The sequence below is a fragment of the Camelus dromedarius genome, chromosome 18 (assembly GCF_036321535.1).
Source record: "Camelus dromedarius isolate mCamDro1 chromosome 18, mCamDro1.pat, whole genome shotgun sequence".
Classification (NCBI taxonomy): domain Eukaryota; kingdom Metazoa; phylum Chordata; class Mammalia; order Artiodactyla; family Camelidae; genus Camelus; species Camelus dromedarius.
This window is the reverse complement of record NC_087453.1, coordinates 17,572,675-17,595,743: the sequence shown is the minus strand read 5'-3', so window position 1 is coordinate 17,595,743 and position 23,069 is coordinate 17,572,675. Positions and strand designations below refer to the sequence as shown.

The 23,069-nt window shown below is 40.3% G+C and overlaps 1 protein-coding gene across 2 annotated transcripts in view; it reads left to right on the top strand.

The window, feature by feature from the left end:
• CTNNBL1 (catenin beta like 1) overlaps window positions 1-23,069 on the top strand; it is a 143,842-nt gene that overhangs the window by 77,228 nt on the left and 43,545 nt on the right. For both annotated transcript variants that reach the window (XM_064475700.1, XM_064475699.1), the window contains exon 11: window positions 10,126-10,307. In XM_064475700.1, coding sequence (XP_064331770.1) covers window positions 10,126-10,307 — 182 coding nt within the window. The remainder of the gene's footprint in view (window positions 1-10,125; window positions 10,308-23,069) is intronic.

Sequence of the window (23,069 nt, the reverse complement as noted above, 5' to 3'; positions counted from 1 at the left end):
CACTACTCCCAATAAATATTTTCTAAATGAATGAGAAAAATCTGAGAAACATTTTTGCTGTTTAGAATCCTGGAGTCACAGAACTGCTGGCAGATCCCATAGGTAGACCCAAGGGATGAGGAGTAACTTATGAAAAGCCATGTAGCTGAGAATGCAGACTCCTGCCTGGAGATATTTAGTCCTGTTTTCCCATGTGAAATCTTTTAGTGTGTGAAGAACATAAAACATGCCACAGAGTGGTTGTCAACCTGATCTTCAAGGCTGCAGGGAATCCAGGCGTCAACTGTTGTCCTGGGCTCACTGCCTTGTTTTGCCTGTGCCCATGCTGGGCTTCAGAGCAGAAGCCAACACAAGTGTCCACACTTCAGTTTATCCCCCTTTGGAACACTTGAACTTCTCAACTCTCTTCTTCCATCATCCTCCTACGTATTTCAGGGTTATGGTTTAGATATTTATTTCTTATAACCTTTATACTCAGTGTTCAAAGAAATCCTTCACATAGATTTGTAGTGTCTCGGCTTTTGTTTCTGGAGACTGTTTAGAGGCTAGTACCTCTTTGCCATCACCTTGCAGGCCTTTCCTCTCTGGTTTACCCTTCCACCCCAGTGTTAGTTTAGTTGGCAGCTGACTTTTTTTCATTCCTATATTAAAAGAGCACCTGGATTTCATAGTGCTTGACAGAATCAATAAGAAAAAAAAAGGGACTATTTTTTGTTGTTTTCTCTATCTCTGCCAAAGGACAGATGAAGACATTTTGAAAAAGAAGAAAAGATTGCTGAGGTGATATTTAAAAATAGAACTCATGCTGTGAAAAAAGCAGCAGGTAGCCATCCTAGAGTATAAGAACTCAAAAAAAAAAAAAAAAAGTGGTGGGGGGGAACTCCTTATTCAGCCCTAGTGTTTTGATAAGGAAAGAGAAAAATGAGGTGAGGGTGGGAGATGCAGAGCTTCGTGGGCAGTGTGGACCTGTATACTGAAAGGACGAGGGAACCAGAGAGTCCCTGCTGGAGAAAATCCTGCTCCTGTGTGTCAGGCAGCTTGGCCCCGTTCTTTTAGTTTGATAGTCAAGAGTTAGGATACAGACAGAATATTTGGATGTTCTTTGGCAGCAAAAGAGTTAAAATAATGAACATGAACCAAGTGCTATTTTGGTAGTCAGGGACAGTTGAGACGAAAATAAAATTTAGGAGAATTATAGTTTAGTATTCAGTTTAACAGAGTGATGATGAGATTTAGAGGGCCCAAGTCATAGAAATAAGGCTAAATTACTCTTACGAAGGTATAGCCATTTTACAATTTAGCAGGAAATAAAGGCAGAGCTATTAAAATGCCCTCATTGCCCCTGGAAAGAGACTGGTTTGCTGTTTCCATGTTCTTGGTTACAGATGTCTCTCTTTGGTAAGATTTGCTACAAATAGAAGATTTCAATATATTAGGTTTCATTACAGACTATACTCCAAATCATTTGCCTCTTGCCCCCACCAAGCACTTTATAACAGTATGTGTTTATATCAAATAATTCAGTGTTCTTTAAGAAACAACAAAACCAGTGGGAGACAGAAGAATTACACTGTCAGTTTCCTTGAAAATGTTGACATGAAGCTTATTACTTGTGTTGTAAAACCCTGTTCCAGTTAGAAAAAGAAGAGACCACCGTGATCCCCAAGGGATGTGTACAAATGCAACTTGGGGTTGTGTAGCGGAAATACAGTGAACCCATCTTGGTTATTAACTGTGTAGTCAAAAAGAAAGAAAGAAAGGAAACAGAAGGGTATACAGATACATCCATTTCAGGAACCACCGGTTTTTTTTTTTTCCTCTGAGATTTTTTCAGTAAGATTTTCCTTAATCTAAAAAAATGTGTCTCTGACAAAGAAAACAAATAAAATGGTGATGGTGTATCACCTGCAGAGTGAGTCTTTGCAGGTCCAATATGGGGTTACAAGTTTGTACCAAAGCATATAGGTAGGTATACCAGCCTGGGGAATTGTTTTTAACCTTGAAATTTTATTCCCTTGGTTTTGTTCTTTATTGTTTTTGTTCCAAATGAACATGTGAGGATCCAAAAACTCTGCTGCATTTTTATTCTTATGGTCCTTTACAGAAGGTTTTGTTGTCACTGTTCTTCTTATTGTTGTGGTGTTGCTTTAAGAGCTAGAACCTTTTCTTCTGACCTTCAGTCTCTAGATTCAGCTGCGAAAGCAAAATAATAATGAACATCTTTTAGAAGTCATCTGTGCTCCTGATGGGGCTGTATCCAGTTTGTGTTCCAAGTTGCACACACAGATCTTCCTTGTTATTTGTCCAACAAGTATCCCTTTCCCTACTCACTGAATATTTCCATTCTCACTTGGATGGGATAATAGTAGTTTGCCCCTGTTCTCTACAAACCTGAAAGATGCTTCAAAAGCACTAAATAATCCTTCCAACAGCCCTCCAGGCTGGTGTTACCTCTTCATAAATGAGAAAGTGCTATGGCTGAGAAGGCAGATTAAACTGAAAAGGGATTACCTGGCAGGAAATGGTACAGGACCTATCTGAGCCCTTCCATCAGCTACAGAGCTGTTTATCATTCCAATATAGTTCAATTGCACATATTTAAAGTATACAATGAATGAGTTTTGTGATATGTGTAGACACATCATACCATCTCCACAAGCATGATAACAAACGTATTTGTCATACCCAGATGTTACCTTGTGCCCCTTTGTAATCCATAAATCTTCACCCCAACTTCAGTGTCTCCAGGCAACTACTGATTTGCTTTATGTGCATAGGTTAGTTTGCATTTTCTGGAAGTTTATGTAAGTGAAATCATACAGTATGTACTCTTTTTTTTTTTTTGACCTGCCCAATTTAACTCACTATAATTATTTTCAGATTCATCCACATCTATCAGTAGTTTGTTCCTTTTTATTTGCTGAGTAGTGTTCCATTTTATGAATATATCACAGTTGGTTTATTAACTTGTTGATGGACATTTAGGTTTCTAGTTTTTTACTCTTAAGAACAAAGTTTTTTTCTTTTTTTTTGTGATTTTTGTGCGACTGTTGTCATATATTTTACTCCTACATATGTTATAAATCCCATTATATGTTATTGTTCTTTTTGTTTAAGTAGTCAGCCATGATCCATGGTTGTTGAATCCATGGGTACAAAGGAACTGTGTCTGGAAGGCCAACTATAAAATACTCAGATTTTCAACTGCACCCAGGGTTGGCTCCCCAACCCCCATGTTGTTCAAGGGTCAAATATACTTTAACCTGTTTGAAGTTGTCCAGCCACAGATCACTGGTGATCAGTTTTTTTTGCTTTCTATGTTTTATTTTAGATTGTTTCTGTTGTTACGTATTCAAGCTCACTCTTCTTCTGCAGTATGTAATCTCCAATTAATCTCATCCAGTGTATTTTTCATTAGACATTGTGTTTTTCTTCTCTAGATGTTCACTTTGAGTCTTTTTAATATCTTCCCTGTTTCTAGTTAACATGCTTAAGCTCTTTGAATGCCTGGATGCTTATTCTTTTTTTTTTTTTAAAGAAATTCAGATGTTGTGGATATAACTTGGATTTTTTTTTTTTTTTGCATCCTTATAAATATTCTTGAACTTTGTTCTAGATTGTAGTTAAATTACTTGGAAATAGTTTGCTCCTTTTGAAGCTTATTTTTGATCTCTATTAGTTGGGTCCAGACTAACATGTAATGTATGGCAAATTTAATTCATTACTAAAGCAGTACCTTTCTAAGTACTCTACCTGCTGAACTGGGAGTTCACAAGGTTTTTCCATTGCAACTGGTGGGAACAAAGACTACTTCTGGTCCTTGGTGAGCTCTAGGGATTGTTTCCCCCTTCTTCTTTCAGGTGGTTCCTTTCTGCTGCTTTGGTTAGTTTCCTCACATGCTTGTTCTAACCAGTGCTCAACTGTTCCATGCTTACTGCTGTCTTTGCATGTGCTGTTGTTTCCTTCTGCTTGAAATACCCTTTCTCTTTTTGCTTGCCTGGGAAAGACATCCAGTGAAGCTTGGTTCAGGTATCATCTCCTTTGTGAGGCCTCCCTGACTCAGACATAGTCAGCCCTCCTTCCTGCATTTGTGTCCTACTTTGTGTACACCTCCACTGCAGTACTTGGCTCTTCTCAGTGTACCATTGTCTGCACATCTGTCTCCCCCGTGGACTGAGCTCCTCAGAAGCATGAGCTGTGCCTCTCTCTACATCTTCAGCTTAATACCTGGCACCTGTTAGGGACCTCATAAATATTTGAAGAAAGAACAAAAAAAAACTATACTCAGAATGCATGTTAATTACAAAGTGTTTCCGTATTATAAGAAAGAACAAGCTAATTAAAACAACAGAAACTTCCCTCTCCCCACCTCTCCTCCTCAGAAGGTTCACCTTTGCAGAGGAGGGAGCAGTAGATGACTCTCAGTCATTTCCCACAACCACCCATTGTCTAGAGGCTAGCATTCACATTGGTCCTGGCATGATCGACAGCCTGATGAACCCAGCCAAGACTAAGATAAACTACTTGTCTTCAAGTAGAATAAATATTTCAAATAAAGTCAACCCTAGAAAGTCAGGCCAAACAGGTATTGATTGCTAAAAGCCTGAACTTGAGCCCAATGAATATTCCAAAGTTCACCTCCATGCAGCTTGCCTAAATGGTGATCAATATGCAATTACTGCCCCCTTTAAACGTGTCTTACACTGCCTACCTGAAGAAGGGTTTTACTTTTAAAATCTTTTGTTTGTTGAATTTGCTTAGGCAGGGGAAAAAGAGAGACTTGGCTAAACTAGAGTCCTTTACCTTTAGTATTTCAAACAATTCTGTGTTATATGTGAAATGATTTGAGTGTATGCTGAATGGTAACTGAAGGTGCCCTGTTACATGACCGTCATTCATTTCAAGAGGACTTTTTCTGAGTGACTAAACAATAAGGATATTGTATCTCAGTTTCCTAATTTCTTTTCACATGATTATCTGCCCTAGTCATAACCTTTGTAAATTTAAGCTTGTAGAGTAGGATGCTAAAGTCTAGCTGCAATGAAAATAGATATATTATTTGCCTAGCTTCCTTTTAGAATTTCTTCATGGTGCCAAAAAACCCCTTCCTATTGAATTTAGAAATGTGTTTATTCTGCTCCTGATATTTAAGATTCCATGTCTCACAAATATGCCTTGTTCATACCACTACCACTCCTTGTCATTTTCACTTACACTCTTGTCGTATTCTCTTAACTGTGCTCCCCGACCCCAATCTCTGTTGCTCCAGTCTCTTTGTCACACTACTGCCAGATTAAGCTTTCTAAAATCTATCCATGTAGTGCTCTCCTTTTCTTAAACAGTTCATGGCTTCTCAACACCTATGGCATAGACTCCCAGGTTCCCTGGCAGCACATCTAGGGCCTGTTGTGACCTGTTCCTGCCCACCTCCCCTCAGTCATCTTCCACCCTGGTCATTCATACCTACTTCCAGTTCCCCCAAGTGACATGTTCTTACAGACCTCCTGCACCTTTGCACATGCAGCTTACCCACCACCACCACCCGTGTCAACACTCTCCCTTCTCTGCCTGGCAAATGCTCATTCTTCAGACTTAGTTCAGATGTCAACCCTCCATTTGATACCTTCACAGATTTCTCCTGGATAAAGTCAATTATCTCTACCTCTCACCTCCTTGGATTTAATTTCCATTGCTTCGGGCTTTTGAAATTATTTTTGTTTACCTGTTCTTAAATTGGTTAAAGACAGAGAGCTTATAATTCCTAACAGCTAGTGCCGTGCCTGCTGCATGGAGCCTGCATGCTTAGTGGTAGCCTTTTTTTTTTCTTTTAAACTCAGTAGTTGGGTTGAATGTCATTTGTGAGTATCTATGGATTATTTTGATTAGTCTCACAGCAAAGGAATAAAGGCAGAAATATTCACAGTACATCCCTGATCGTTTGAAGTTGGCACCAGGTAGGATGACCAACTATCTCGGTTTGCCCAGGACTGAGGGGTTCCCCAGGATGTTGTACTTTCAGTGCTGAAAATGGAATGGTCTCAGGTAAACCGGGATGATCTAGCACCAAAAGATGCCTTCAGCAAGCTTTTTGTCTACTTGCCTTTCCTGCACTCATTAGGACCCAGTCTTGGCTGGCTATTCTGACCCAGGATAGCATGCTTTGCATCATTAACACTTTAATAGTACAATGTTTTAATAGTGTTTCCTATACAAAAGAGGGATATCATTTCTGATTCCTCTTCTTTGGCTTTCAGGTAACAATTGGACAAAGGGCTTTGGGTTATGTTATTACCACCTTTTTGATTAGGCTTGTTTCTCCTTGCCTGATCAACCACCTTGCTCCTTCTATTAATTCTCCCCTCTATTTTTAGTTTCCTGATCACCATTGGCTTCTTGACACCTTAAAATATGATTAAATTATCCATATTCTTAAAAATAATAATTAAAGAAAATCTTACCCTGACTTTCCTCTTAAGCTGATGAACTCTCTTCTCTAGGCTTTACTAATGAGTAGCCCACACTCACCACTCTTACTTTCTCACCTTTCAAGTGTTACAGTGTATCTGTCTTTTCCCATACTCCCCCAAATACATGTAATGTCTCCCTCTCACTCTAAAATAACTAACACATAATAGTCTCAGAACAAACATGTTGGACTGTGTCTTCATAACTCCTAGAATCAGTTTTTTACTTGGAGGCCTTATTGTATCTCACAAGACTAGGTGGCATGACCTTTGATATAGGCCATGCTTCCCTCTCTGATCCAAGCTGGGAACACTGATCCTTGGTAGGCTTTAAACATGCTAGCCTTCTGTTCTTTGACCATGCCCGCTCATTTCCTTTGTACTTGCTGTTCCTTCTGCCCCTAAAATGTGCGTGACCAACTCATTTCATCTCTCAGCTCTCAATACAAATGTTACTACTAAAGAGGCCTTCCTTAATAACCTAACCTAAAATATCCTCTTCAGTCATTATTTCACATTGCTTTGTTTCCATGACATTTACCACTGTCAGGTATCTTGATTTCCCATTTGTCTCCTGCAGTTAGAATAGAAGCCCCATGAGAACTGGGACTTGATCTGTCCTGTTCACATAAGAGGTATCCAGTAAAGATTTGTGGATTGAGTAAATACATGGGGGAAAATTATATGCTGACTTATACTTTTCCTTGCTTATTCCATATTGGTCTCCTTAAATAGATTTAACTGTTTTAAAAGCAGAAACCGTATCTTTAATTTTTGTTTTTCTCTTGTGTCTGCCACAATACTAAGTGCTCAGTAAATATTGAAAATTGGCTTGGTTGGTTGATTTACCAGTTATACTAAGATATGAAATGACTGACTTGTTCCTCTCTACCTCATGAAGTGTCAAAGAAAACAATGTAAGGTTATAGAAAATTATACTCCTTAGAGAAGAGTAGTAGCCCGTGCAGGATTATTCTATGACCTTTAGACTTGAGGGGGAAATCACCTTTATTTTTTTAATAGTTTATCTTTTCTAATTCTAAAAAATACCCTATATTCATTATGGAAAAATGAAAGACACTGAAAAGTAGCAAAAGGAGTAATAAGATACAAAAAAAGCATTTGACAAAATCCAACACCTTTTCATGATAAAAATACTTAAACTAGGAATAGAAGGGGACTTTTTCAACCTTTGAGATAGTCTCTGTAAAAAATCCACAGTTAACATTACATTTCATTGTGAAAGACTGGGTCCTTTCCCCCTAAGATAAGCAATAAGACAAGGATACTCACCTTCATCACTTCTATTCAGCATTGTACTAGAACTGTGCCGGAGCAATTAGGCAATGAAATGAAGTAAAAGGCATCCAGATTGGGAGGGAAGAAGTAAAACTATCTCTGTTTGCAAATGACATGATCTTGTATTTATAAAATCCTAAGGAATCCACCAAAATCTATTAGAAGTAATAAATGAGTTCAACAAGGTTGCAGGATATAAGATTCATATACAAAATCAATTGTATTTCTATACACTTGGAATGAACAATCCAAAAATGAAACCAAGAAAACAATTCCATTTATAATAGCATAAGGAATAAAATACCTAGGAATAAATTTAACAAAAGAACTGTAAAATTATACTCTGAAAACCACAAAATATTGTAGAAAGAAATTAAAGAAGATCTAATAAAATAGAAAAATATTCCACATTCATGGGACAGAAAATTTAATATTGTTAAAAACGGCAGTACTCCCCAAAGTAATCTACAGATTCAGCACAATTTCTATGAGAATTCTAGCTGACATCATTGTAGAAATTGACAAGCTGATCCAAAAATTCATGTGGAATTGCAAGGGACTTAGAATAGCCAAATAGTCTTAAAAAGAACAATGTAGGGTTCCCACTTTTAAAACTTACTGCAAGGCAGTGGTGGTAATCAAGACAGTGTGGCCCTGGCATACTTTAATGAAACACAATTGAGAATCCAGAACCATGTGTCTATGATCAGTTGATTTTCAACAAGAATACCAAGACCGTTAAATAGAGAAAGAATAGTTTCTTCAGCAAATGGTACTGGGACAATTGGATATCCACATGCAAATGAATGTAGCTGGACCCTTACCTCATACTATATACAAAAAATGACTCAAAATGAATCAAAGATCTAAATGTTAGAACTAAGACTATGAAACTCTTAGAAGAAAACTGGTGTAAATCTTCATGATACTGGGTTTGGCAATGGTTTCTTAGTTGTGACATCAAAAAAGCAAACAACAGAAGAAAAAATAGGTAAGTTTTATGCTTCAAAGGGCATTATCAAGAAAGTGGAAAGTTATCACCTAGAATGGAAGAAAATATTTGCAAATCATTTATTTGTTAAAGGACTTGTATCCAGAATAAAGAAGTCTTACAACTCAGTAATAAAGATAAACTAATTTAAAAATGGGCAAAGGATCTGAATAGACATCTCTTCAGATAGCATATACAAATAGCCATCATGATTTATCAGGGAAATGCAGATCAAAAGCAGAATGAAATCCCATTTCATACCCAACAGAACAGCTGGCACCAAAAAGTCAAATGATGAGTGTGTTGGTAAGGATGTGGAGAAATCAGAACACTTACATGCTGCTGGTGGGAATTTAAAATGGTGCAGCCTCTTTGAAAAAGTCTGACGGTTCCTCAAAAGGTTTAAACATAGAGTTACCCGGTACCCCAGCAATTTCACTCCTAGATATACATATACTGAAGAGAAATGAAAACATTTTTCTACACAAAGATGTGTATGTGAATGTTTGTAGTAGCATTATTCATAATTATTGTTCATACTAGCCAAAAGGTAAAACACCCCAAATGTCCATCAGTGGATTAATGGATAGACAAATTGTGACATCTCCATACAATTGTTATTTAAGGATAGAAAAAGTGAACTTCTGCTACGTGCTCCAACATGAACCTTGAAAGTATTATGCCAGGTGAAAGAAGCCAGTCACGAAAGGCTGTATATTGTATGGTGCTGTTTACTTGAAATGCCTAGCGTAGGCAAATCCATAGAGACAGAAAGTAAATCAATGGTTGTTTAGGGCTAGGATGGGGTGATAGCTTAAGGATAGGTGAGTTCTTGCTAGGGTGATGAAAATGTTCTATAATTGACTGTGGTGATGGTTTCACATATCTGTGAATATTCTAAAATCCTTTGAACTGTACATTGTAAGTGGGTGAATTGTTTGTTGTGTGAATTCTATCTTGGTAGAGCTGTTAAAGAGAAAGGAAAAGGAATAATAGGTGATCCATAATCCCTCTACCCTGGAATAACCTGTTAGTATTTTGATCTTTTTCTTCCCGGTCTCTCTTAATGCATATTTTTCACATAATTGAGGTAATGCATCATGTAGAATTTTTAATATTATCTTTTGTGCTTAGCATTCTGACCATAAGAATTTGTTCATTCTATTACAGACTCTCCTTATTGTTAACGAATGTGTAATATTTCATGTAGATATACTATAATGTAGTAATTTTCTCACTGGTGGACATTTAATTGTTTTGTTTTTCTTTTTCCATTATTATGAGAACTGCAGTAAATACAACTTAAAAACAAATGAAAAAGGCTAGAACATACCCATGAAATGCCTCACATGAAACCTCTGTTGTTCCCAGAGAGAAGAAGATCTCCCGGAGCAGTGCCCTGAAAGTGCTGGACCACGCCATGATTGGACCCGAGGGCACAGACAATTGCCACAAGTTTGTTGACATTCTTGGCTTACGAACCATCTTTCCCCTTTTTATGAAATCTCCCAGGAAGATCAAGAAAGTGGGAACCACTGAGAAGGAGCATGAAGGTAGGGTTCACTGAAGAAAATCAGCCCAATTTAAGTGCATTAGGAAAAATGAGGAAATGAGAAGCTACTATGAAAGTTCTGTTGTGCAGCTGAGGAGTCAACTCTTAGCTGGAAGAGTGCTACCTTTTTCTTTTTCATCTTCTTTTCTCTGTATGGAAAAGCAACCCAGAGACCCGAGGTCACTGATGGCCTTTGTTGCACTGGTTCTCTGCTTGTTTGACTCCTAGTGGTTCCATTTCCTTCTGGCCTGTGAATAAGTCTATGCGTGAAGGTTTTGTTTTCTTCACTATAATTTGTAGCCAGGTGTCTCTCTGATAGAAGACCCTTTTGAAAAGAGTAATGAGGTGGCAACACATGTCACCTCCAGAGGAGTGCTTTCGTGTATTTCTGTATTAAAGTATGATTCAGCCAACATCAGGAATTGCCGAAATAAACTATTTACAGCCCAGCTTCCCCCTTTTATGTTTCTCCTCCCTGATGGTGCACACTCCCAGCAAAATGCCGTGAATTTCGGTGCTGTAACCAGAGTAGTTACTGCTAGGCCAGTCTCCTCCTATTGTCCGGTGGCTTGCCGCATCCCTCCCCCCAGTAAATTGCCGCAGTGCAGTCTGGAAGGCCCGGGATTTATGAGCATTGACAGTTCTGCTGGAGCCTAACAGACACTTGCACCAGGGAATTTACATGGTTGGATGGTTATTTGATAGTGTGGTGGGGGGATGGCAAAGAGGGGAGTGAGGAGGAGGCGTTTTTGAAAGAGGAGGGAAAACCTGAACTGCTAGCTGGCTAACTTGGTTGTCTTGTCAGAAGTGGACATTTGTCCCATGGTTTGGGTGATTTTTCTCATCAGTGATTGGTAGGACGGCATCAGTCTCTGCAGGATCTTTTGCATTCCTTACCATCCTAGATAAAAGTTTGAGAGTTCCTGTCTGTCTCTCCTCAAACTGACTTGGCTTAGTCTCTTCCACCTTGAAGTGGCTAAAGGGAAGGTGATGTGACATGCTTTCCGTGATCACCTCCAGTGATACCCTCTCTGACCAAATCAGCTCTCAGACGCAGCAGGCCTGGCATGCGCTGTGGATTGGAGCTGTGAGGACACGGAGACAGTTCAATTCACCTCAAATCAGATACTAACCAAACACCCACTATGAACATGTTAACCCTATTGCTGGTCTTTTTTCTTTCCTCAATGGAAATTCAGCAAAGTGAGACTAGAGGAGAGGGAATGGGTGGTCTTGGAGATCTAGGAGGTAAGATTTTGGAGAGAGTCACTATTCATAGAAAACCTGCCACATTCCTTGTGCTGCTGCATTGTGTGCTGTCTTATTTAGGACTCCCGATCCGTAAAGTAGATGGTGGTAGCCTTGTTTTTTTAGATAAGGAAATCAGCTGAGAAAGGAAGCAAGCTATAATTCTCCAGCTAACTAGCTGTGTGACTTTAGACCTTTTGCTTAACTTCTCTGAACTGCGTTTTCCTTCCTGGTCTATACAATGTAGAAACTAGACAAGTGAACTAGAAGCTCTGATACTTGAACTTTAAGATCCCGAGGCACAGGCCCTAGTTGTCAAGGCTTTTTCCTGTAATCCAGGAGACTCCTCAAGGACTGTGTGTGGCTGACCTGCTAGATTCGGTTGAGAGACTTGGTGCTGTATCTTCAGTATGCTCAAAGAAAGTGAAGGAAAACAGCCCTTACCAGGCTCTTGCTCTGTGTGCGTGTTGCTGAGAAGCGACAGATTCAGTGAGCAGCTGTTTTCCTTCTGAAAAATGTGCCCGGTGGCGTGCTGGTAACAGTACATTTGCTTTAGAGTACCTGCATTAGGAATTTCATAACATTATATTAGTGAGGGCAATGGCTTGGTAAGACAGCTCCTGGAAGACATGTTTGGACTGTAATGGCTGGTGAGGATGAGCTCTGCGTCCTGAATACACCAGCACTCAGAGAGAAATGAACCCCAAGGAGAAAACACAGCCCTGGCCACCTCCCACTGCTGCTAGCTGCTCCTGCTCCTGGCCATGAATGGTAGAGTGAGAATGGAGGCAGGGCAGAGCAGGGGTGCATTGTGCGAGGTTTCTTTGTCCTGTCTTCTGGATTACTGTTCATGTGCTGACCCTTCTGATGCAAGTGGACCAGGTTTGTGTGGTAAGCTAGAGCACAGGAGCATTTGCAAACATGCCTCATTCATTCCGCCCCCAGGTTTCCACCATGTTCTTGCCTCCATCTGCAACAATTTTCTCTGACCTGTCTGCCTAGCTAGCTTTTAATCATCTTCCAAGTCCTTAATTTTGATGTCACTTTCTCAGGGAAGCATAATGTGATTCCTAGGCTGGAATAGAGCCTCTTGTTAAATGGACTCTTGGCCCCAGGACTTTTGACTTCATAGCCCCTAAGATTATGGAAACTTCCCAGCAAAAGAGAATGTGACAATGAATGTATGTATGCTCATGTATAACTGAAAAATTGTACTCTACACTGGAATTTGACACAACATTGTAAAATGACTATAACTCAATTAAAACAGTGTTAAAAAAAAAAAAGATTATGAAACCAGTGGCCTTGTCACCACTGGGTCCCAGAGCCTAGCCTGGCGCTTGACATGTGGAGGATGCACAGTAAATATTCGTTGACCACATGAATGATCAACCTCCTCCCTAAAAGACTGCTCGTTGAAGACAAACATGGACTGGGGGCTCTCCCAGAACCCTGCAAGTTTGAGACAATACAGTTGACAGTTGTTGGTCATACATCTGGGATGAGTGGTCTTGGACCCAGCTTGTTTAGAAGCAGAAACAAGTAGATTGCTGGCCTTAAGCTTTTCTTTGTCTCATGGGCTTAGAAATTATGGCAGAACACTCCCCCCCACCCCCACACCTCCTTTAGAGCCATGCCCTTAAGAGCCATGTTATGGATAGAACTTCCTTATAGGTGAAGCCACCCTATGACAAGCTTTTGGTAATCCAACAACTCATAATAAAGCACTGTGGGCTGGGAATCAGCTTGGCAGTCCAACCCTCTGGAGGGCTGCCCGGCACTCTTCCTTTTCTTGTCAAACTCAGGGGCTTGTTGCGTATCAGCGTTGAGTTCATCCTGGTCCAGTCTCAGCCCTTGTCACCTCTCAGGACCGTCCTCAGATTCCTACAGTAGCAGTATAGCCTGGTGTGGTACACATGGGGCCACTGCTCATCAGCCATGTGGTCTTGGGTTAATTCCTAAGCTCTCTGAGCCTTAGTTGCCCCATCTGTAAAATGCTAGGTCTGCCACACAGGGTGGATTTGAGGGTCAGGTGAGGTGACACGTGTAAGCTTAGCACAGACCCCGGAATAGATTAGGCACTTCAAGAAGTGTTAAGATCTCTTCTGCACTAAATCTGTCTCCAGTTCTGCCTACCCTGGCCTTAGACAGACATACCTGTTCTTCTAAGAGGCCACTGGGAAGCCAGGCAAAGAGACTGGCTGCGGGAGAACTGGGAGTGTGGGTTTTATTGCCCCCCGGTCTGATTGCTATGTGACAGCTGCATGAGAATGGCAAACTCATTCTTGCTGGGATGTCAGGACTCGTGATATGCTAAATAGTGGGGTGGCCTAAAAACATCTTTGTTCCCAAAGCCAACAAAAGAGGCTGAGAGAGGTGAATCTCTAGATTGAGCAGACTCTAGAGAGGAGAGAAGCAAACACCACCCCTAAAACCCAGAATTCCTGGTAATTTAGTTCTCCTTTTGTAAGTTGGGGTGGAGACGGAAAAGGATTATTGCCATTGAAATCCATTCAGGTTTGTATAATGAAACCTTCAGAAATAGATCGGGGGAGGTGCTTAGCTTGGGGGATGGGTTGGAAAGAAAAAAATGTGCCCTTGGGTGCAATAGCATGATTGGCAACCTCCTTGGTTTTTTGAAGAATAGCGCAGTGTATGTTGTCTCCTTGGTATCAGCTGCTTCAGACAAGGAGGGAAGGAGAAAAGAGCTGGGATCCAGAAATGGCATTTGACCTTTACTTCTTGTCTCTTTTAAAAATTCTTATTAAAATAGGTCCAATTTTCCTCGTATTGCTTCATTAGGTAGGTGAGTTATTGAGTTTATAGCAGTTCTAGTTAATTGCGCTGTTTTAACATGGCTCCCTGGAGGCTATTATGAGCTTTAAGGGGGGGTGAGCTACCAAGCAAGCAGTGTGTGGTTGTGTGGTGTGCATATGAGGCATAGGCACACATTTTACCTCATCAACAATGACAGCAGTTGATAACAGGTCACTGCTTGAAAGAATACTTTTCTGTCATCTGCAAAGAAATGTAAGTGAATCTGGCGGACTCCTCAAGTCAGGAGGTATGCTGTTGCCAGGTGCTTCTCGGGCTTCTAACAGTGAGGAATTGCAGACCAGAGCTCCCACCACCTACCAGGGTTAGAAGAGGGAAATAGCAAAACTTTTCCTGCAGTCAGAACAGAAGGGCGTTTAACCAACTTAGGCAAGAAAGAAACCTTTTTAACATGTTCATGGTGGGCTGTGGCAACGGCATGGCATCATTTGGTGCCAACTTTTATTGGGGCTCCTGCTATGTTCAGAATTTAAGACCTAATATACGATAGGAACAAAATAGAATGCCTGCCCTGGTGGGGCAGGGGGAAGCTGCTCTTTCCCAGTGTTCCATCTCCAGATTCTTTTCCTTGTCCTGCCCCTCAGGTGTTCATTTTTTGCATAGCTTGGTGGTGTCTTCTCCTATTTCTTTTTCTTTTTTTTTTTTTAACTCCACTTACTCTTCTTGGTTTCATCTACTACCTGCAGCTTTAACTTCTGTGTCTTTGCCACTGATTGTCAAATCTTCAGCCTTGTCTCCACCCCAAGTTCTAATCAGTGCAGCTTATTTTTTTTATGTAAACTTTTTTATTGAGTTATAGTCATTTTACAATGTTGTGTCAAATTCCAGCATATAGCACAATTTTTCAGTTATACATGAGCATACATACATCTATTGTTATATTCTAGTTAGCCATGAGCCACCACAAGATCCTGTGTACATTTCCCTGTGCTATACAATACAATCTTGTTTATCTATTCTACATTTTGAAATCCCAGTCCCTTCCCACCCCCCATCCCCCTGGCAACCACAAGTTTGTATTCTATGTCTATGAGTCTGTTTCTGTTACTAACCAGAAGACAACTCCACTAGATACTCAAACTCAGCTCATTGAAAATCATACTCATTCCTTCATTGCCCAGGTCTCTTCTGCTTTTCCTGTCTTGGTAAATGGCACCATCCTCTACTCTGCCACACAAGGCAGAAATCAATACACCATGCTTAACTCTAGTATTCCTCACATATACAGGACAAGACTTGGGTTGCTGTCTTGGTGCTTTCATTTACTAGCTGTATGACTTTGGGCTTAACCTCTCTGAGCCTGTATTTCCTTCATTGTAAAATTAGTATAATGTTGGGATCTATCTCACAAGGTTGCTATGTGAGGATTAAATGAAATAATACAGATGAAGTACTTAGCACAGTGCCTGCTAGTGGCTCAGATGAGGTTAGGTTTCCCATTTGTATTCCTCTTCCTTCTGCTCTTTTGGTAGTTTTAAAAGTACCTACCTGGAGAAATCCTTTTCCTCCCTGAACCTGACATTCTGTAGGGGTAGACTATAAACATGCAGGTCCTGTGTGAAATGTAAGACAAAAACTCCCCCAGAGAGGACGTACCAGGGAGCCCCAGGTCCTCACTTTTCTATATAACGTAAACAGAGAATTCAAAGATTCCCCCAACCCCACTTTTTTGTGTTCCCCAAGCTTGAAAGTCACACAGAGTTGGTTTTAGTGCTCAAAACAATGAGCAAGTGAATAGTAAATGGTGTTTAATTTTAAGAGTAGCACTAAGCCATGTACTAACAGGCACTTTATGTTAAACAAGGATGGAAATATCTGGCTGTTGTTTTTTGCTGCTATTTGAAAACCTGATAACTGAGTAGTTTCTGGATCAGTTTCTTTTCTCTTTCTCTCCAGCTGCTTGTCTCATTCCTGACCTCGGATGACAGAATGTAAGGATGCTGAAATAAGCAATGTGTTTGGACTTAGGGTTCCTCTCGTCAGGCCTGAGGGGATGATTTTAAGTGTTGCACATCTGGCTTGCTAACTGGTTCCAGTCATATTAAGGATTAACCCACAGGCCTTTCTCAAGTAGAGCACAGCATAGTTGTTTGCTACTGAGGAAGACAATGAAACAGGATGTACCTGCCATCTTGGAAGAAACTGGTTTTCTCTTTTGTTGGAGGAGGGGGAAATGGGTTAATGGCCTGCTCACATTTTTACTGGGCATCTACTAATATACTCAGGACTTTACAGGCATACCTACTTTATGAATTAGGCATTCCTATCATCTTTTTACAGATAAGTCTCAGAGAGTTTGTTGATTACCAAATGTCTTTCAGCAAGTGAGTGACAAAAGCAGGATCTGAACTGAGGTCTGCTTCTATAAAGCTTCTTACAACACCAGGGTGGCTCCACTGGTCTTCCGGTTGGTATCCAGAGGCAGCACAGAGTAGGGGAAGGAGGATTGTCTTTGTAGGAAGCAGACCTGGCTTCAAATCCCAGCTCTACCCCCAAACTAGCTGGTGGCCTTAGGCAGTTTATTCTTTCTAGACCTTGAATACCTCTTCAGTCCACAAGCCTGATAAAACCTTTCTCAAATTCTTGTGTGAAGAATAATGATCATGAGCATCCCGCATAATCTCTAGCATGTGGACATTTAATAAATGGTAATACAGTTACTGCATATCAGCCTCCTTTCAAAAATAGTCATCCTTACCTCTCTCAGTTTCCATGTTTACATGTAGGTTGCAAATTCCTTGGCTTTTGTGGGTGTGAAGCCCAGCTGTGGACCAGGACTCCATGTGTAGACAAGCTAGGTCATAATAAGAGCTACCAAGAGATAAGACAGCCACTGTTTATCATGGTCTGTTAATCTGGACCCTCAGTTATAATCTTGGTTTTGCTGATCCTGTCAAAATTCATCCCGTCTTGAATGAGGTACCAGACCTTCTATTTCAGTTGATGCTTGTGCAGAGGATCTGTTTCTATGAATAAGAGTCCTAAAGGTAGGTCATTGAGACTTCATTCATTCTTTTATTAAACAAACCGTTTGCTCCTTCTCTGTGCCAGGTTTGGTGCTATTAATGGAAGGTGAACAAGCTCACAGTCCAGCTATGGAGACAGAAACCTGTGTTTATAGTACAAGGGAAAATGTAAAAGAGAGTGTGAGGCAGGGTGGGAGCATGGAGCAGGGGCTCCTAATCTAGCCTGGGCAGTGAGAGAACAGGTGGAGATTAGAAACAGCCCCATCTTAGAAATGTGGCTCCTGGGGGTAGAGCACATGCTTAGCATGCACGAGGTCTGGGGTTCAATCCCCAGTACCTCCACTGAAGAAAGAAAGAAAGAAAGAGAGAGAGAGAGAGAGAGTGGAAGAAGGAAAGGAAAGAAGGAAGGAAGAAGGAAAGGAAGGTGATTCTTGAGCCAAATCTTAGGTATGAGTTAGCCAGATGGAGCAATGTCAACTGAAAAAAGCAGCGTCTATAAAATAAAAGATAGGAGGGACAGACTACAGTGAGCCTTAAACCTTGCTGCCCATCAGAATCGTCTGGAATCTTGTTTAAAATGTAGCCTTTTATTAAGCTTCCCAGGAGTACCCTCTGAGGCCAGTTTGGCACCAGCCCTTGGTGAAAAGAGCATGGAGCAAAAGATTAGATTAGTTAAGCAGAAACCAGACCTTGAAGAACTCTGCAGAGCCGTTGTGAGGATTGACAGAGTTAATATATTTAGGGCAGAACCTGGCACATAGCAAACATTCATTAATGTTAATAGTTATTGCTGTTCTTACAGTTATTTTATTGTGTTACACTAAAAGGACTCCCTCAAATTTTTACAGGTCATAGGTATAGTACTAATTTTAGATATTTTGAGTATTTCAGCTAATTTAGCACAAACCCAATTTTGATATTGAGGGCCTGGGTGGAAAGGATGAAGGAGAAACATTTATCATTCCTGTTTTTCTCACACGTTTTTCATTTTTCCAGGTAGAAACTGAGTTCTTCAGTGGCCACATTAGCTGAATTCTTATTTTGGATATAGAATTTTCCACTGGTACATTTATTATTTTGTCAATATGACTCTGTTAGTTTTCATTTATAATCTTGATTGAATTTTATAGAAATAGTTTAGTACGCAGCATATCCCCTTTATAGAAGTAAAACAAATAGCAGAAATGTAGAAGCAGGAGAGAAATAGCCAAACCTCTTTAGGTTATTTCTTTAGCATTAGGTGGTGCCAAAATGAGGAAATGACCGAGGGGCTAGGCAGTAATTAACTGGCTTATTAAACTTGGTTTGTAATAACCTGGTTTATTAAAATTCAACACATAGCCTTTACTGGGTTGTGCCTCCTAATGTTACCATATGGGGGCTTTTTTCATTGAGTCCTCTAATAGGCAAAAGCCTATCATCAGATAAAAACCTATCAGGTAAAAACATTTATCATTACACCTAATCCTCACAGGAACCCTGTGAGCCGTGTATTATTACCATGTTTTACAGGTGAGAACGCTGAGGCATAGAGAAGTTGTCATTTTCCAAAGACACATCTAGTACATGGCCCCACTAGGATTTTAAGCTAATTTTTTTCTGTGGTTTCTGAAAAGTGAATCATATGCACTGCTCTTCTTATTCTTCTTCTTTTAATCATAAATCAAAGTTGCTCAGTAGCAGTGGGACTAATTTAAACTGCTTGGTGTCTTTTCCTATGCAATTTCTTTTAAGTTATCAGTAGTCCTGCCCCTAGTACTGCATAAACTCTGTCTCTCAATTGCAAACATTTTGCCCTGCCATACTTTGTTCACCTCTTCTTGCCTTCCAACTTTAGGGTGTATCTGCGTACAATGGCCTCCTCTCTTCTCAGTGGCCTTTCATATCTGAAGCTCAGTGGTACTTCAGCCTTCAATTTCTGTTCCTAAACATTCCTGAATACCCCCATCTGCTTACTTTGAATTGCCTGCCTTTAAACACCTCACCCAGCACTCGGGCCTTTTTTCTCCCTGTGTTGGTCCCCTTGAGAATGAGCTGTAAGTCAGTAGTTTTCGACCCTCACTGATCAGTATCACTCGAAGGGCTTTGACAGAATACACATGCCAGGGCCCCACCTCCAGAAAATCTGAGGATCAGAACTCCAAACATCTATATTTTTTAGATGCTCTGGAGTCTATCGCTCAGCTAGTGCTGAGACCCACTGGCCAGAATGCTCAGAGCATAAGCCTTGGTAAGCATACTTTTTACTTTTCTCTGTGCCAAGAGAAGCTTCCTGACATGGTGGGTCTTTAGAGGAAGGCTTGTTAAAAATATCTTTATTGCTTTTTCTGAGTTTGAATAAAATAACCTAATGTAGAAAATTCAAACATTGTGGAAAAGAAGGGAGAAAAAGTAAAAATCACCCCCAGTCTCACCACCCACAGTTAATTACTGGAAGCATCACTGACACCATCCATTCAAACATCTGTTAGGGGTGGGGGTTGTACATATGTGCATATAATTGTGTAAATGGAGCCATGGTGTATATGCTATTTTGTAACCTGCTGTTTTCACTCTGTGTGTCATGTGCATGTTGACAAGGGTGAGTCTTTTAATATAATTAGGAAACTGGACTGTATATTTTTAGAAGGCAGGATAGATTTCAGGTTAAATGATTAGCTTGTGGAGGTGATGGCAGTTTGGAAAGGTAAGCTGTGCTTGGATGATGATGTTGGCTCTTCCAAGCACTGTGAATGTGCTGGGACTTCAGGATGGTAAGGAGACGAGGCGTGGACTGAAGGCTAAAGCATCTGTGTTCATCTGGTTATAATATAAGGGGAAGTGAAGATGCCTTTCAAAATTTTTTTAATGTGTGACTGTTTTAATGTGTTAGACATGTTGGCATCTAACAGATGATGTGGAAGAGGATAAACTGAAAATAAACCTGTATACATTTCACTGCTCATGAAGAATACAGTTACAGGTGTGAGATGTTTGTTAGTGTCCACCTTCCTGGACTCTGGTGATATTAGATGTGATTTATATATGCAGCAGCTTGCAGGTTGCTGGGGAAATGCTCTGTGTACTTAATCATGTTGCAGTTTTTTTTTTTTTTTTAATGGTAAGAAAAAGTCTTGGCTGGCTTTTATAGTCAGATTGATTTTGCTTGTGGGTGTCCAGATGCTGATGAACTGTAATTAGCATAAGAAGGAGGTTGGAAAGATGTTGAACATTGTTTTCTGGTAGCCAAACAAAGGCTCTCCAAACAAATTATTCTCAGGTATCAGGTTAAAGAGAAGCAGCTCTTACCTCTTTTAAGATGCTGGTCTATTAAAGGATATAGTGTTGGGTTGGGCTGGGGAGGTCACCACTGGGGATGGGGTTGGAGAACCTTGCTATGAACCATCATGGGGGTGATTTTCTGCAGCTGAGACCTCTGTTTGAGAGTAGTTAACTTTAAATCCCTTAAGTAGCCTATTAGAAAGGAGCTTTGTGCTGGGTTCTGATTTGAAGTTGTGTTTCCACCACAGGCTCTGTGACTTTGGCGAGTCTGCCCTCTCTGAACCTGTTTCCCCACCTTTAAAGAGGAAGGTAATAGTATTTCAGTGTGTGAGAATTGGATAATATATAGGGAAGTGCTTTGTATACTATAAACTTATGCACATGCACAATATGGTGGTGATGTGTATTACACTCAATGTTTTTCCCTTGTCTCTTCTACATTCCTTACATTTTTTCCCTCGTAACACTTTTCCTCCTTGTTTCTAGCTCTAAAGTAGAAAGAAAATATGGTTAATGTGTTCCATATTTGCTGTAGGGTTACCATAAAATAAATTAAGCGTATCATTTTGATAATCACTAAAAAATATGCCTACAACTTTCTTAAATGTATTGATTACTAATAAATTATGTCTCTGTTGAGTGTGCCTGCTGGCTGGCAAACTTGTAGAATAACAATGTTTGCTTGCCTCGTTAACAGGCTGATTTTCGTGATGTGCCAGCCAGGCTGAGGTTCCTATTGGTGATGATAGCAGTGATGGTGTCTCACATTTATTATTTGCTGTGTTCCAGTATATCCATGATGTCATTATCCCTAACATCAGCTCTGTGTGGGGTATCATTAGCCTGTTTTATTACTGAGGAAACAGCCCCCAAGAAGTTAAGTGCTTTCTCAAATCATGCACACAGTTTAAATTAACATCTGCTAGAACCTAAAGCCTATGTTCTTGATCCTGTGCTTTAGTTATTTCTAGAAATAAAATAGGAAAATTTATAATATTGGCAGGACAGGGCAGAAAAGCTCTATTACCAAGTTTTTTGGTATATGTGGGATGTGAATTTTTTTTTCTTTTTTGGTATTTTTGTAATGTGGGATGTGAAAATTTCTTATAACTTCAAAGCAAATTTTTGAGATAATGAGGCTTGTTATAATGAAGTTTTTTGTATATACTTTATATTAAGTTAGATGTGTTTTTCTAAGCTGTAAGCTTGGCATGATTCTTCATAGCAGTGTAGAGGAAAAAGCACTCATAGAACATGCAGACTTGAGTTCAAATCCCAGCTTATACCGGTTGTGTAACTAAATTAGATGTTCTAAGACTCAGTGTCCAACATGGAGGTGGGGGTGGTTTCCACATATCAACAGCAGGTAATTCTTGGACACCAGCAGGGTGTCTTAGAATTCAACACAATTCTGACACTGTATATCTGGAGATAGCATCAGATTTCCACAGGTTAAGGGCTCAGTCCTGCAAGATTGTCCCCCTCCACCCTCTTCAGACACCATTGGCAAGTCCAGGTTATTACTGGTACTTCTGACCAACTGGTTATAAATCAGAGGTTTCCAAGACCCTCTCCTTGGGTTCAGTTAATTTGCTAGGGCGGCTCACAGAACTCAGAGAAACATTTTACTTACCGATTATGAAAGAATATAACTCAGGCACAGTGAAATGGAAGCTATGGGTAGGGCAGGACATGGGGAGGGTGCAGCGCTTCCGGGCCCTCCTCCTCGAATGCCACTCTCCCAGCACCTTGAAAGCTCTCCAAACCTCAACCTGCTGGGGTTTTTTGGAGCCTTCATTACATCGGCATGATTGATTAAATCTTTGTCCTTTAATGATTGATTCAATCTCCAGCCCCTCTCCCCTCCCAGTTCTGGGGGTGGGACTGGAAAATTGCTGCTCTAATCACTCTAATCACTCGGTTGGCTCTCCTAGCAACCAATCCCTATCCTTAAAAAGTCACCTCATTAACATAACAAGGGACACCTTTATGGCTCTAATCGGGAAATTTCAAGGGTTTTAGGCATTCTCTGCCAGAAAGGGGACAAAGACCAGATATATATTTCTGTTGCAAATCACAGTGTCACAGTAACCTTAGGCACGTTAATTAACTTCATTGATCCCAGATATACCACGTCTACAACAGTGCTTCTCAATATTTATATTGCAGATAAATCACCTGGGTATCTTTTAAAATGCAGAGTTTGCTTCAGTAGGTCTGGGTGAGGCCTGAAATTGTGTATTTATGACCAGTTCCCAGGTGGTACTGCTGCGGCTGGTCCTCTGACCACACTGTGAGTAGCAGGGCTACATTAAAGTAGACGTTGATATCTGCCTCTCAGATTTATTGTGGCATATAGTAGGTGCTTAACAAATGTTAGCCCTCTTCCCGTCTCCTCCTAACATGGTCTTTATTTAAGCAGTATATCTGGAAATGTGTATTCCCAGCATGTC